General features: G+C 43.5%; 1 protein-coding gene across 5 annotated transcripts in view; it reads left to right on the plus strand.

Moving 5' to 3' along the window:
• The window catches only part of RNF214 (ring finger protein 214), a 190,558-nt gene that overhangs the window by 130,066 nt on the left and 43,977 nt on the right, over positions 1-16,515 (plus strand). For 2 of the 5 annotated variants that reach the window (XM_069224711.1, XM_069224709.1), the window contains exons 10-11: positions 14,877-14,970; positions 16,106-16,213. In XM_069224711.1, coding sequence (XP_069080812.1) covers positions 14,877-14,970; positions 16,106-16,213 — 202 coding nt within the window. The remainder of the gene's footprint in view (positions 1-14,876; positions 14,971-16,105; positions 16,214-16,515) is intronic. The other 3 variants (XM_069224712.1, XM_069224713.1, XM_069224714.1) reach the window with 3 other exon arrangements.

The following is a 16,515-nucleotide window of genomic DNA, read 5'->3' on the forward strand; positions in this document are numbered from 1 at the left end:
TACAAGAATGTATAATTATGTGACGTGTTACTGGTACTAACAGCGTAAAGCGCTGCTAAATGGTGTGTGTATGAATATTGTGTTAACAGATGATGGATGGTGGATGGGTCGCTGAATTATGATTGTATGTTATGCGGTGGGATCTATGAAGGTAGATGTGCTTGGAGATGATGGTACCTCTGTGTGTGAAATTCTGGGCATATATACATTTGATGGCTGTTTATGTCCATTTGTAATGTGAGGTTGTATGAATGTGGTTATATGATTTTGAGTGAAAGGCTCTATTGTAATGCTCCTGCTATGATTTGATGGTGGGCAGATTCACATCAAGGCTGGTGTGATGGCATATTGTAGTTGGTTATTAATATATGATGTTGATTGTGTGCTTGTATAAATGTTAATGGAGACGTTGGAGATGTACTGTGTAACTTTTATTTTTAAAAGGTGTGTGACGTGGTGGAGAAGCATGTATTTTGAGGGTGGCAGTTAAGTTTGACATAGGACAGTGGGGTTAGGCCAAAACATGAAGATAGCACCTTTACACTGGAATTACTAATTTTGTTTTATGGTGAGGCCAATATTAAGATTTATTAATCTAATCTTACGTTCTGCACATGAGCAGGTTAAGCTTTTAGTTCTTTAGCTATAAAAAGAGCTCCACTTTGAAGTGAAACAACACCGCAACCATAATTATTAGTTGAAAGATAACGCACCTTTATGGAGGTATAAGGTACCAAGAAGTCTTCTCAGCAGCAGTTTGAAACCGTGCAAAGTCGTTGTGTAACTTCAGCGCCATTCTTTCAGCATTTCACAAAATTACATTAGGGAAACCAAATCCCCCAAAAATGTCAGAGCAGTGATTCACTCATGTATGAGGTTAGTCACACAGGAGTGATAAACGTCAGCCCTTATTAGACACCGTCTTTGCCCTTATGCTAGCTGCTACTGATAAGACATATTGGGACCTTATTCCACGTAATATGTTTGTGCTATCGTTCATTTAATATTTTCTTGTGTGGCATTGGTACTCTTTGAAGTGAAGCTCTCCTCATGGCTAGAAATATCAGACTTATCTGCTTATTTAAAGGGAGTATGTGTCCCAAGACTGTTAACATTTTGTCTTTCACACACTTGATGTACTGCTCCAAGGAACCAACCGGGGTCTGTGCTGGCAGTTAGGAACAAGTGTTGGTTGATTCAAAGAAGAAGATTTTGTAATATCTTTGAAGAATGTCTTGCATCACAGCAGGTGCACCCTGGTATTATTACCATCAATCTTCAGAAATAGTTTGCTATGTTTTTGCCCGTAATTTTACTGTTTGTCGTTCAACAGTCGGCATAGATGAGATATGCTGCGTGTTTGAGAAATCAAGTACTGTTAACCACCTCCCAGTACTAGTTAGTACTTACATTGATCAATAGTGACAGTCCAACACAACTATGCTTGATTTAGTGAATTGTATCAGGTAACATCCCTTCTTAATGACAGTACATGTTAATTAGTGTTTATAGATAATTTGATGACTGATTACATTTTGAAATCAGATTTTACTGTACAGTTTATGCAAAGACTGTGTCAGTACATGTCAGTGCATCATTATTAGCACTGATATACTATCAAATGTAAAGGCTTACAAAAACATTGGACAATATCTGAACCAATGAAAATGGCCAAAACAGATTAACTGGTCAAGGTAAAAAAAAATGACATAATGATAAATCATAATGTCTGAAGAATGAAGTAACTTATGTAACTCAGGGATGGACTTAAAGCAGTAGAACACTATCTCGCTGTAGGAAGCTATCTATGCAGAGTGCCAATGTAGGGGTACACCTTGTAGATAGAACAGGTGACACTTATTGGCTGACAGAGGTTAATGTAAGAACCCTAAGTGCTTTCTTTTGTGGTAGTGTGGGCGAGCAGTTTAGGCTTATCAGAAAGTAGTGCTAAGCATTGTTTGAACACGCAGAATCAATAAATGAGACACACGAGAAGAAACTCAAGACCAATTTTAAAAAATACAACACTTTTTATACTAAGTTTTGATACCAGAAATCTTCAAATTAAGGGAAGTACTGTTCGCAGAGTTATTTTGCACAGTGCAGTAAGTAAATCACACAAATGCGCATTCACATAGTAATGACTTTCAATGTAAAAAGTACAGGTTCTGCATATGGGTATTTTCAGAGGTATCTCGGGGGTCCCCTTTAAGTCTTAGGGGCTAGAGGGACAAGGTCACAAGAACCACCAGCAGTTGGGGGTTACCTGCCCTGGGGAGTCTGTGTGCAGAAGTGCTGGACGGATCTGATGCCTTGCGCACTACATGGTTGAGAAAGAGCGGGGTCACCTAGGCACAGGTGCAGAGGGTGACTTGGGGACAAGTCTGGTAGCTCCCAACTGGGGGCTCAGTTCGTGAGGGTCTTGGGAGCAAGGGAGCACAGTCAATGGTCATGGACCCGTGCCAAGGTACTTGGGTGCAGAGGGTGTTGGTTGACTGGTCCGATGAGTCAAAGGCGCTCACGGTGCTTGGTTAGACCTACAAAGGATCTCTCTGCTGGGCTGCCTTGTTGATTCCGTCATCCCTCAGGTGCATGTCGTCTTTTTGAGGTGGTGGTATCTGGTCCAGACATTAACTTCCCTTGGTGCTTGCAACTGCTCTGGTACCCTGGGTATTGGTGCAGCTTGACTCCTGGTGGACTTCGCTTATATGTGGGGGGACGGGTCTGTTCTTGTGGAGAACGGTGACCTCCTCCTGGGTGACTGCTGCATCAGTGACCTGGTGGTCAGCAGAATGGTGGACCCAGCATCACAGTTGGTGCCTGGAGGATGCAGGGAAGTTGCTCTTCCACTCCAAGGGCGATACTGGCTAGTTGGCGAAGTGCTATCCTTCTCCAAGGCTTTTGGAAGATGCCCAGCTGCAGGAAGAGTCTGGTTCGGGTGATTGTCAGGACAGCAGCAGATAGGCAGTGTTTGTGCCAAATGTCCAGGCTGGTCCTCAGTTCTCGTGTTGGTTGGCTCTTCTTTGTCCTCCTCTTTCAGTCAGGCAAATCTAAGTTCATTGTTTCAGGGGGCCACCTAAATACTCAATTTCGGGGTGTTTAGGGAACTGTAGGGTAGTAGCCAATGGGCTGCTTACCCCTAGATTGACTATACCCCCTATATGAATGCTTCCTGTGAGGAGTGGGCATTGCCCTGTCCCAGAATTCCTAATTCCACCCAAAATAAAATGGCGGAACCCCTCCTTCGTGGAGCACATCAGGCTGCCCATGTTAGGGGTGTGATTAAGCTGGTAGTGCAACACTCCTCCTTTCACAACTAATTTGCATCCTGTCCTGGTGCCAAATGGGCCTCAGGGCAGGGGGTTGCCACTTTCAGGTCTGGGGGACCCAGGGACACATATAAAGGGTGGCAGGGACTTTGAAGTCCCTAGCCTTGCTATGCAGATTTACTAGCCATCCTGCTGGATGAGGTGATAACACTTTCCTCCAGAGCAGGCTTTGTTTCTTAACTCAGAGTGCGGGCTCTCACCTCCAGGGGAGTCAGAAACATGTCTGTAGTGGCAGACTGATCGATAACAGTCAGCCAGCACACTAGAAGACTAGAAGGTATCGGGGGCACCTTTAGTGTGTCCTCTGGGTGCATGTCATAAAAAAACTAATGCTGGCATCCGTATGGATTTATTAAGATGAGATGTTTGATACCAAACTCCATAGGTTTCAGTGAAGACGTTATGTTGCAATGACCAGTGCCCAGTACATACCTTAAGATGGATTTCCTGTTCACTTGCAATATCTAGTAATAGAGCTAGACATCACATGGACACATCTGCATATGCAGATCTGCCCTCACATGTATTATAACGCACCCTTCCTTACGGCTCTTAAGGTCAGCTGTAGGGGTGATGTACATATAAGACATGCAGTGACTTTGGCATTGTACACAATGAGTGTGCCATGTGTTTTCACACACGGTTTGCACCTTGTCACACAGCCTGCAGTGGCCATCTCCATATAATTTGTATGGTAGTCCCTTAGGTTGGCACAATACATGCTGCAGCCCTTAGGAACCCTCTTTAGCACCCATGCCCCGGGTACCAGGGGAACCATTTACTTGAGACTTACAGGGGTGCTAAAGTCCTGGCCAATTGTTTTACAATTTAGTATTTTGTTTGTAGGGGACAAAACACTGCCACTGGAGCCTGGTTTAGCAAGCTTTAGTGCACTGGCCCAGTCGAAAACTAGCACATAGCAGTCCAAATGGGGCAAAAAGTGGGGAGACATCTGCAAAGAGAATTCCAGTTTCCTAAGCTCCCCATAAGATCTGATTACTAATTTGATCTAAAGTAAAAAATAGTATTATTTGATGGTAAGGGTGTTGGCATATACTTAATGGTTTATATTGTGTAATATGTTTTTCTTTAAATAGATGTAAGCTGTACCAAAGACTGTATGCTGAGGTTAGGAGTTAAGGATGAAATAGTATGGTGTGGTTGGGACACAAGGTGAAGGTAGCACCTTAAGTTAGGAATTTCAGATGTTTGTAGTTTTGAATGCAAAGCTACTGTAACATATTAGTCAACCTTTTAAAAATATATATTTTATTAAGGTTGTTAATAACAGTTTACATTGCAAAAAAAAACAGTGTAGTCCCACGTTTAGCTTTCAGCATCATTTAGCAATTCAAGTGGTAACATTATGTGCATGTACCTTCTTATCACCTATTGGCGGTACAGTTAGTTACCCTCATGGCAGTAATAATGTAAGATATTGCAATCCTAATATCCCTAGCAGAACTCAGTGTCTCCCCCCCAGATGTGACAGATACAGTGTGTCATGGCCTATTCAACTTTCTCACTCAGTATGAAGTGTGAGGTAGGTGCTAAATGGGGACCATATGTTCTTAGGGCAAGATTTCACCTGAGTTAGCATCCAGTATTCTCCAGTATTGGATCTTTCATTGATTCACATGCTTGAATCATTCCTCATGTCGAGGTTGGATTTCCACGGTACCTTCTGAAGCAGTAGAAGCAGTATACATAGCTTATAATGGCAAACACCATTGACTTTAATAGCTTATCTACATCATTTTTAAAGAACCAAACTCCAGCTAGTCAGGCGATACCACCTTCTAGAACACTCCCTGCAAAGGCATCTTCCCTCAGATTGTCTACCTCATGTCATGTAAAAGGGATTCTTCCTGAGCTATGCTCAGCTCTTCAGCTGTTATCCTGAGTTTGACCATCCAGGTTCACTTCTACTGTTCATTTATCAGAGCCTGACATTAAGATGTTGGAAACATTGAGGAAAGGAATTTTCAGACAATGTGGTAAGAAGAGGCTTCACTCTGAAGATCCTCACAAGGAGTGTATATACTGCCTTCATCCTGCCCACGAGTTAAAGGACTGTAAGATCTGTCAAAACTTTTCCAATTAAAACCTTAAATGAAAGAGAAGGAAGTTACTAATTGTGGCTACAAAAAGTGAAATCAAGAGCAAATGTTTCTAATGAGGAAGATGGTGAGGATTCCATTCCCTCACTGGAAAGGTCAAAGAAAAGAAAGAGGTCATGCCAGGGGTCTCCTGAGGTGCCAAGAAAAGCCACAGAAAGACTTGCCATGAGGCTTCAAAGCATTTCTTGTAGAAGGTAAAAGGAGAAAACCTCCTCAGAGGCCACAGATCTTAGCCAACCTCTCCTTCAGTCCTGGCTTTACAGAAAAATCTTCATCTGCTCTTCAACTTCCTTCAACTTCTCTAAACTGTAAAGATTTTTCTACCAAAACGTACTTATCTGAATGTATTGACCCTGGTGCCCGAAACATATGTAAAGATACTTGTTATTTTTGTAAATTGGAGCTCCTAATTGAGTTGTGTGTCTCATTTATTGACTGTGTTTGCAGGTGTCTCACACTCCCTTCTGATAAACCTAATGCTGCTCGATCACTATACTCCCTAAAAAGAGCACCTTGCGACTGCTAGAGCAAGCCCCTGCCACTAATAAGGGAACCCCTGGACTTTTTGCACGGTATACTCATTTTTATATGCCATATAAAGAGCCAGCTTCCTGCAGTATCATAGTTATATCAGCCCTTTCAGAAACCCTGTAAACCATCTTATCAACCATGGCAACCATTTAAAACACCACCAGCATCAGCTTACTCCAAGCAGACACCAAGGAGAAAGCAGGCATCTCAAGTGAGGGACACTGGCAGAACATAGTGACGACATTGACCCCTACAGAACACCATCCTATTGGAGCCAGAATTTCAAAATTTTCTCATCAATGGCGAAAAATAACTTTGGACAAATGGGTGTTGGATATCATAACATATGATCACACACTGGAGTTTACCCAGATTCTGCCCATCACTCCACCAACACAAGCCTGCCCACCGCATCTCCATCTACTTCCAAAGGGAGTGCTAGTCATGCTGCGCAGAGGTGCCATTGAGAAAGTCCCACAGTCTCAAAGAGTAATGCGCTTTTTTTCTCATTTTTTTCCTCATAAAAAAGAAGTCGGGGGAATGCCGACCCATTCTGGACACCAGAAGATTGAACAGATACCTGAAAAGGCAATCTTTTCGTATGCTACCCCTTCAAGACATCCTACATTTGCACAATCATGGAGATTCCCGGACAAGCCTAGATCTCCAAGATGCCTATTTCCATATCCCCATTCATCCAAAGCATCCCAGGTTTCTCAGATTCACAGTAGCAAGCACTCACTATCAGTTTAAAGTCCTCCTTTTGATCTCAAGTCAGCCCCTCGGATTTTCACAAAGTGTCTAGCCCTGGTAGCAGCCCACATAGGATTAAAAAGCCTCCAAGTGTCCCCTCACCTCGATGATTGACTCATAAAAGCCCCATCTGCCCACCAAGCGTCAAAGGCTACATTGACCTGTACACAGATGTTTCAATCGTAGGGTCTAACAGCCAATTATCAAAAATATCTGCTACGTCCCTCTGTGACTATAATATTTCTAGGAGCAGTTTTAGATACAGTACAGGACAAGGCTTCCTTGTCAGAAGAAAGACCGAGGAAACTCATAATGCTAGCACAAAACCTATGTAAAAGAAGGTATGTTTTTGTTCACCTTCTCAAATCCCCCTCGACATGTCATCTGTTATCTTACTAACACCTTGTGGCCTGCAAAGAATGAGACCTTTACATGAAGGATTAGACAAACAATAGGGTCAAACAGAGGGCTCATTTGACAATATCATCAACCTCACACCAACTATGATAAAGGCCCTTGGTGGACAGACTTGGGCAATTTCTCATTGGTGCTAATGTTTTTACCCCAAATCCCAGAATAGGTTATCACTACGCCCACTTGTGGTGACCATTTGCACGATCTCCAAATAAATAGAAAATGGACCCTAAATCAGACACAGATGCACATAAATTGCCTAGAGCTTAAAGCAATCTCGCTTGCCCTCCAAGCTTTCTTGCCAATAAAAGGCTCCTCAGTGTTGAAATGAATGGACAACTCAACCAATATGCATTACCTGAACAATCAGGGAGGAGCAAGATCTCGGGCTGTATCACAGCAGGCACAAGAAATATGGAAATGAGCTTTAACGCATCAAGTTGCGTGGAGAACATCTGCCAGGTGTGAGCAACAGTTTGCTGGACACTTTAAGCAGGACAAGTCACAGCTGTCACAAATGGGAACTAAATCAATCCATTCTGAACACAGTCTTCCAACAATGTGGCAACCTGACACTGGGTCTCTTCGCATCTCAGGAGAAAAGGAAGTGCCGTTTCCACGCAAGCAAGTACCCTCAAGAAGGGTTGTGGAGGAAAATGTTTACGATCAGATGGTCAGGGGTCTTTGCATACACTTTTCCTCTGATCTGTGTCATACCCAGGCTCCTCAGAATGATGACGAGGGAACCATGTCCAATAATCTCAATTGTCCCACGGTGGCCCAGATAACAGTGGTTAACTGAACCTCGGCTGCTATCAGAGGAGACTTGTGTTAATCTGTAACCACGGAAGGACTTGTCATCAAAGAACCACAAAGAGGTGCTTCACGTGAACCTGACTTCTCTGCACTCGTCTGCCTGGCTCCTGAATACCATGAGCTTCAACATTTAGATATACCACAGGATTGTAGAGATATCCTTGCAAGAGCCAGAGCGGATAGTACTAATAAAACATATAGATTAAAATGGAAAGGCTTCTGCTTACGCTGCCAAAGGTCACAAATTCACCATATTTTGGAACCTCCAAAACAGATCTTTCAATACCTGCTTTCTTTGGCTAGATCGGGCCTACTCCACCCTTCAGTTAAAGAACATTTAGGGGCCATCTCAATATACAGAAGGACTTTGTTATGGTCTAACAGACTGATAAAGCAGTTCCTTAAATGTTTATTCAGAGTATTCCCTCTGATAAAGGCTCCTCCACATCCTGGCAACTTATCACAGTACTGGCACAGTTTATGAAGAGCCCCTTTGAACCTATTCACAAAGCATGGTTGAAATTCCCAACACGGAACATAGTGTTACTTCAGGCGTGGACTTCAGCCAGAAAAGTGAGTGAGATACAAGCTTCTTTACTATAAAGAAACCATTCTTACAGTTCAAAGATGACGCTGTAATTGTAAGAACTAATCCCAGGTTCAATCCAAAAGTCCCGTCTGACTGTCACCTGAACAAACCTGTTGTCCTTAGGACATTTTTTCCGAATCCACAGATACCTGCAGAAAAAACACTACATAATTTGGAAGTAAAGAGATGCTTGGAATTCTATTTACAATGCACAAAACAATTACAGACCATGGATCAAATACTAGTCTCATATGGAAAACGTAACAAAGGTGATCCGGTTTCCAAACCAACCGTAGCGAGATGGATATCAGCAACCATTCAAGTCTGCCACTCTTGGGCTGGTAGGCCCTTGAAAGAAAAGGCTAAGGCACACTCGAATAGGGCAAGTTCTAGAACATCAGTCATGTTTGCTAGAGTGCCTATTGAATGCATATACCGTTCAACAACTTGGAAGAACACGCATACCTTCATTCAGCATTATTGCCTGGACTCGTCACTGAAGTGAAGCAGCTGTAGGTCAAGCAGTGTTACGTCATATTTTCCAATAAGGTAAGCCTTGCACTGTGTTATATATGTATTGTTTTTCTGTGCCCGTATTGTAATAGTTAAACACAATATTATAGTTCATTAAATAACTGCTAATTATTCTGATTCAAGCATGTAAATCTATGAAAGATCCAATACTAGAGAAAAAAATTGCAACTTACCTGTGACTCTTGTTCTCCACTATAGGTATGTTTCATAGATTCACATGCAACCCATTCTCCTCTCCGTAGAGGCTCCACTTCTTTTAAGTGGACACCATAACCCACTAGTTCTCGAAAATCTGATCGGCTGGAGTTGTTTATTTTATAAATTGTGTAACTAGGCTATTTAAGTCGATGGCTATTGCCATTATAAGCTATGTATACTGATTCTATTGTTTTAGAAGATACAGTGGGACTCTTATCTCAACGATGGAGATGATTCAAGCATGTGGATCTATGAAAGATACCAGACCTGGAAAACGAGAGTTACAGGTAAGTAACACATTTTTTACCAGTCTCTCCTGGCAAAAGTCAATGTCCTTTAGCCAGTCGCGACCAGGTGGGATGCCCCCCAGTGCATCACCTCTTTCCCCTTGGCAAGCAGCATAGCCTTCAGTTTACAAAACGACAGGCTCTTGGGGGAATGCACTATGAGCTGCCTGACAGGTTCTCCGAATTTGATAATAAAGAAATACATCCAGCAGTGCACTCTCCTTTACGGCCCGCACTTCTTGTAAAGAAATTAATGTGCCCTCTTGCTTGAGGTCACCCAAAGCTGTTGCTGCACCCTCTCTTCCCTTGCAGGGGGCAATGTTGAGTTATTAGCTAGTCTTGGATTTGCAGAGTAGAGGTAGTCCATCCGAGCCCTATGGCGTAGTCAACTCCATGCCCATGTCAATCTTGTCTTTAGGTCTTGTTGGCTCAGCACCAATAGTCATTTTTAAAGGGCCTGGATGGGCATTATCTGTTTCTATGGCGGTATGCGGCAAGTATTGCGTGGGGCAGAACCAATGGTAGGCAAACTGCGCCTCCACTCAATAATAATATAGTTCTATATCAGGAACACTAGGCCTTCCTGTTCAAGTGCCAGGGTCAAGACCTCCCATTCTAATCTCGATTGCCCACCAGCCCACGCCAATTGGGTCAACAGAGAGCAAATGTGTGTAAAGAAGGCTCTAGTGAGAGGCATGGGATTATTAGCAAACAAATAGAGAAACTTGGTCATTACTACCATCTTGGTGATGGACATATCTCCCAGCAAGAGACAAAGGCAGAGTGATCCAAATTGGTATCCGCTGTTCTAGCCATGTCATGGTTCGTTCGTAGTTTTCACGCCAAAGTATAGATGCATCTCTGCTAATTTGAATCCCCAAATACCGGACAGCCCTCTCTGCCCACTCCAAACAGTACTCCATGGGGAACGTGTTGGTGTTGTTGGTCAATGGGAAAATCACTGATTTCGACCATTTGATAATGATCCCTGTTAGAAATGGGGTCTTTGGTTGACAGTCAGGTTACCCCCTGTTCAAGCAAGGACCCTCACTCTAGTCAGGGTAAAAGAGATTCAAACTCGGCTAACCCCTGCTTACCCCCTTGGTAGCTTGGAGGAGCAGTAGGCTTAACTTCAGAGTGCTAGGTGTAAAGTATTTGTACCAACACACACAGTAACTTAATAAAAACACTACAAAATGACACAACACCAGTTTAGAAAAATAGGAAATATTTATCTAAACAAGACCAAAACAACAAAAATCCAACATACACAAGTCAAGTTATGAATTTTTAGAGATTAAACTCCAAAAATAGCGCTTAGAAACAAAAATGCTTCGATGAGATGTTAACACGGCGTTGTGACGGAGTCGTTCCCAACAAGCCGACACCAGCGGCGCGGACACGGAGTCGTGTAGACCCCCAAGTACAGTACCTTTGGTGAAGAGTGAAAACAAGCCGATGCGCGAAGTCAGGGATCGCGGCGTCTGTGCGAAACGTTGAATCCACGCACTTCGAGTGGCGTCGGTCACGACGTGGTGCGGCGACTTCCACGGAGTCGCGGACTTCAGCGGGGCTGCTGCGGCGTTGGGCCTGCGAAGAGCGTCGCGTTCCAGCGAAGGTCACGGCGTCTGGTGCAGGCGGCGTTACCGGATTCAGCAGCGGCGTCGATTTCCTTGGATTTCCACCAGCTTTTCTTTCAAGGGCCCAGGGACTGGATAGGGCACCCCTTGTCAGAGCAGGAGTCTCTCCAGAGACTCCAGGTGCTGGCAGAGAGAAGTCTTTGCTGTCCCTGAGACTTCAAAAAACAGGAGGCAAGCTCTAACTCAAGCCCTTGGAGATTTCTTCACAAGATGGAAGGCACACAAAGTCCAGTCTTGGCCCTCTTACTGTGGCAGAAGCAGCACTGCAGGAAAGCTCCACAAAGCACAGTCACAGACAGGTCAGCACTCCTTCCTCAGCTATCAGCTCTTCTCCAGGCAGAGGTTCCTCTTGGTTCCAGAAGTGTTTCTGCAGTCTGTAGATTTGGGTGCCCTTCCTATACCCATTTTAGTCTTTGAAGTCACCTTTCTTCAAAGGGGACTCACACCTACTTGTGAAATCCTGCCTTGCCCAGGCAAGGCATCAGACACACAGCAGGGGGTTGGAGCCGGCATTGTCAGAGGCAGGCACAGTCCTTTCAGATGAGAGTGACCACTCCAACCCTTCCTTCTAGCAGAGATGGCTAATCAGGAAATGCAGGTTACACCCCAGCCCCCTTTGTGTCACTGTCTAGTGCGAGGTGAAAAACAACCCAACTGTCAAACTGACCCAGACAGGGAATCCACAAACAAGGCAGAGTCACAGAATGGTTTAAGCAAGAAAATGCTCACTTTCTAAAAGTGGCATTTTCAAACGCACAATCTTAAAATCAACTTTATTAAAATATGTATTTTTAAATTGTGAGTTCAGGGACCCCAAACTCCACATGACCATCTACTCTCTAGGGGAATCTACACTTTAATCATATTTAAAGGTAGCCCCCATGTTATCCTATGAAAGAGACAGGCCTTGCAACAGTGAAAAACGAAATTGGCAGTATTTCACTGTCGGGACATATAAACCACATTACTATATGTCCCACCTTATCCATACACTGCACCCTGCCCTTGGGGCTACCTAGGGCCTACCTTAGGGGTGCCTTACATGTAAGAAAAGGGAAGGTTTAGGCCTGGCAAGTGGGTGCACTTGCCAAGTTGAATTTACAGTGTAAAAATACACTTACAGACACTGCAGTGGCAGGTCTGAGACATGATTACAGGGTTACTTGTGTAGGTGGCACAACCAGTGCTGCAGGCCCACTAGTAACATTTGATTTACAGGCCCTGGTCACCTCTAGTGCACTTTACTAGGGACTTAACAGTAAAACAAATATGCCAATCATGGAGAACCAATTACGTACACATTTTACACGGAGAGCATAGGCACTATAGCACTGGTTAGCAGTGGTAAAGTGCTCAGAGTTGAAAAGCCAACAGCAACAGGTCAGAAAAAAATAGGAGGCAGGAGGCAAAAAGACTGGGGATGACCCTGCATAAGCAAAAGTCCAACAATCCCCATTAGGGTGCCAAATTGAATAAATGGACGCTAGGTTTGAGGCAGGGTCCTTTACATATAAAGTGACTTTGTTTGTGTACTTGTAGAGAGCAAGCCTCCGAGCTAGGAATTTGGGGCCTCTGGCACAATAATGGGGCCTCAAGCACGCAGCAAAGGGATTCATTGCTATAGCATAATAAATTTGAGAGTGGACATCCCTGTCGTGTAGCTCTATTAATTGCTATGGGATACGCCACTATGCCATTCACTCGTAGCCTAGCCCAACTGAAGCTTATACAGGAGCTAAATCCATTGAAGGAAAGAGGGGCTGAAGCCTACTCATTGCAGCAGAGCGAATAAGAATGGCCATTCCAGGTAGTCAAAGACTTTCTTGGCGACCAGGAGGACTGCCACTGGTGAGAGCTACGGATTTAGGGTATGGATTAGAGAAAAGAGAGTGTGGAGATTGTGCACAGTGGAGTGGCCTGGGCCAAAGCCCAACTGGTCCAGATAAACAATGGTAGGAAGAAAATGAAGTATTCTCACTATGAGCATGCACACTAGGGTTTTATTATCCACATTTATCATGGCATATTAGTCAACCTTGACTCCATTTTATCTGTACCTATAAGGATTTCCATATATATATATTTATTTATTTTTTAATGTGGATGCTTCATTCCCACTTTCCCAAGGCTAAGAGTCAGGCCTGCTAACGCAAGTCTTCCTCCTTAGATTCGTTTTGGACTCTGTTTCCTCCTTCTATCCATAAATGAATGCAAGCTCAAAATACATGCACCTGCTACTGATCAGCCAGACGAAAATTGGTTTCTTGTATGGGTCCTTCTCATACCTAAAATGGGGACAAGAAGTCCAAATTGTATCAAACAAATTTTGGAACAGCAGTTTTATGACCATGTGAAGAACCAGCTAAAATACCATGGTTGGCTCTGCCTGCTGCTCGTTCGTTTTTCTTGCTCTGAACTGCGCCCTTAGGGCTGCGGTGGGCGTGGCAGACACTGGAAGATCATATTTGCTATTCTAACTCCAGCCCTAGAATACTTGGGCGAAGAGCAACTTCCCCCCAAAAAAATCCACGAGGCTTATTTGCTATTCCAACTCCAATCCTGGAATATTTTGGGAAAAGTTATACATTCCCCAAGTATTTTCAGGAAGGGTTGAAAAGTAGTCATTTTAAATGGCAGAGAGTGCTGCCCGAGGGCGCAACTCAGAGCCAAAAACTTATGGTGTCTGCCGTGAGGGGAAGAGTGCATGGAAAACATTCTACATGTTATGCTCATTTACACTAAGACAACGGCATTACATAGCACATGATTCCTTCCAATATTGAAGCACGAGGACACTAAAGAAATTAACGCTGCACTTGTGCTTCGCATTAAGACTGATCATGTTCTGATACATTATGTGGTCGCTTCATGCATTTGGCGGGCCTGGGTACAAGTAACATCTGTACCGATGTTTGTATGCTTGTGCAGCCTTTGCTTTAGTGACTCCATTAATATGAGAATTTGTGTGTGTTCATTGATATTATGCGATACACGGCACATTGATCCATGCAACCAGATTTTTAATATTAACTGCCAAGTTTCTTTTTATTGAAATATATTTTTTATTGATGTACATTAATGTAGATAGACAACGCGTTGTAAAATTTTTGGCCTTCTGGCAGTTTTCATATTATTGTTATGTTGAGAAAAATAAAGATAAACGAATTAATGACCATGTACCGGGAGCTCTGCAGTATCTGCCCCCCCTGGTGGAGAATTTCTGTATGCCTAAGCATGCGAAGCAAAGCCAAATGGTCATAGGCCACATGTAATGTCTGCCCATTATTTGCATTGTACTTTCCCAAATGTGCGTGAGCAGACACACTGGCATACATGAATATTCCTCTCTGAAAGGAAGATTTGTCCACTGTATAGCCAAAAACGTGAAACTCTCTTGTGTCTGGGAACAACCAACCACCCGTTACCGATTGCACATATTTACTAATTGTCTGGAACTGTGTCACTGACTTGTATGAATGTATGTATGTTATCTGTTTTTGTAGTCGGTCTCCCTCCGATCGTACAGGACTTGCAGGTCAGCCTACCAGTATCATAATTCTGTTTCCAATGTGCACATTTGACCACATTACCGGTCCTTGAATTGGTTTCATGAGGCATGGAGTATGATATAAATCGTTAGACTGACCTAAAAGACTTTCTTTTAGTAGGTCAGTCCCTGAGAGCCGCGAGATAAAACAGCTGAAACAAGAGTGGGAACAGAGACTCATGGCCATACTCACGAATAAGGAGAAGTTGCTGGTAAGTGACGTTGAGTTGCTTCCACCCTACATCAATCCATAGGCTCTGCTCTTGGCACTGCTATTCCTAAAGCCGTAGAATTAAAATACCTGAATGTTCTGCAAGCTTACAAAATGTTGTTTCTCAAAACTGCTTGTCTGTAGTTAATATCCGAAGGAACTTTGATGTTTGATGTTTTGATGATTAACACATATTTTTACCCCAGTTGAGATCAGCCTTGCCTCCCTGTGTGAATGTGAGCACGTTGACGCTGTCATTAACGATATAAAACCTATATTTTATTTTAGAAAACCATACTGCACAAAATGAGAGAATTGAAGGAAGTGTTCCTACCAGTCAAATATAAGTGAGCGCACTGGAACCGAATAAGGGTTTATCCATTCTTATGGCCCCACTTTGAGTACTTTCATACTATGACCTTGTGTACACGAGGTGGGAATTCTTACTGTAGCAATCCCTTAAGCAACAAGAGTCTTTCATTTTCAGGTTTGATAAGCTCTGTATCTTCTTGTGTAGGAATAAAGTCGTCCTGTTGCTGCCTCTAGGGTTTTCCCATTGATTATCTGATTACTACATTAATCATGTTGAGGCTTTCTCTGTTTTTCTTACGTAACCATATTCGCCTGAAGAACAAACAATTGATAGGTTCTGTGCAAGAAAGAAAGGGTTTACAATACTTTGTTGACCAAACTGAGAACTACTGACTAAAGATCAATAGTGTATACATCAGTTCTAGAAACACTGGTATCCAACAGTGGTGCGACTAGCAGGCCAACAGACAGCTACCAGCTAATCCAAAGCCCATTACACAAGCGCAAAGGCAAGAGCATCTGTTCTGCATCATTCCACAGGAAGAAATACGCGAAGAGCAATGTGATGCGCTGAAATTACCCATGATCCCCAGGCACGGCATGCCACATTGAGGATTCTGTTTGGGGAAAGGGCTACATCCAGCCATATATGCCTGTCTTTGTACAGACCTTGGATCTATCCCTGGTCTTGGCAGTATCTGTAGCAGCTATGTGGCCTGCGTAGCCTCCATCCACAAGATGGTCTCTTCTAGACTGTGAAGCTTGCAACTCTTGCTAAGCCATTGCCCAGGGTGTTCTAAAGGAAGACCTCTTTGATCCCATAGGAACAGTTTAAGCAGCACATCGAGCTGGTAAGAAATGGAGCTAAGCTGTGCACCCTGCCTGAGCTGGCCTTCCCAATTCTGCCGGCGAAACCCAACCCCAGGGTAGAGGTGAGTGCTCATCGACACAATGTGACTATGCTGCAGTATCATACTGATAACAGATTGTGCTCCATATAAATGCTAATTAGTAATAACGATAAAATGAATATAGAAAAACGTGCCTACTGTGCTTGAGCTTGTTTTCTCCATGCTGCTAGAGAAGGTGGATCTCTCCCTGGATGTAAGGGTGCAAACAAACCCTGCACCCCACCCCATCACCCCAATAGACGATCTCACTGCTGTGCTGTGCGCAGACTAGCACCATATGGCGGAACATAGAGCCACCAAAAAAGGAAACCATGGCTGTTCTG

The sequence above is a fragment of the Pleurodeles waltl genome, chromosome 3_1, assembly GCF_031143425.1.
Source record: "Pleurodeles waltl isolate 20211129_DDA chromosome 3_1, aPleWal1.hap1.20221129, whole genome shotgun sequence".
Taxonomy (NCBI): Eukaryota; Metazoa; Chordata; class Amphibia; order Caudata; family Salamandridae; genus Pleurodeles; species Pleurodeles waltl.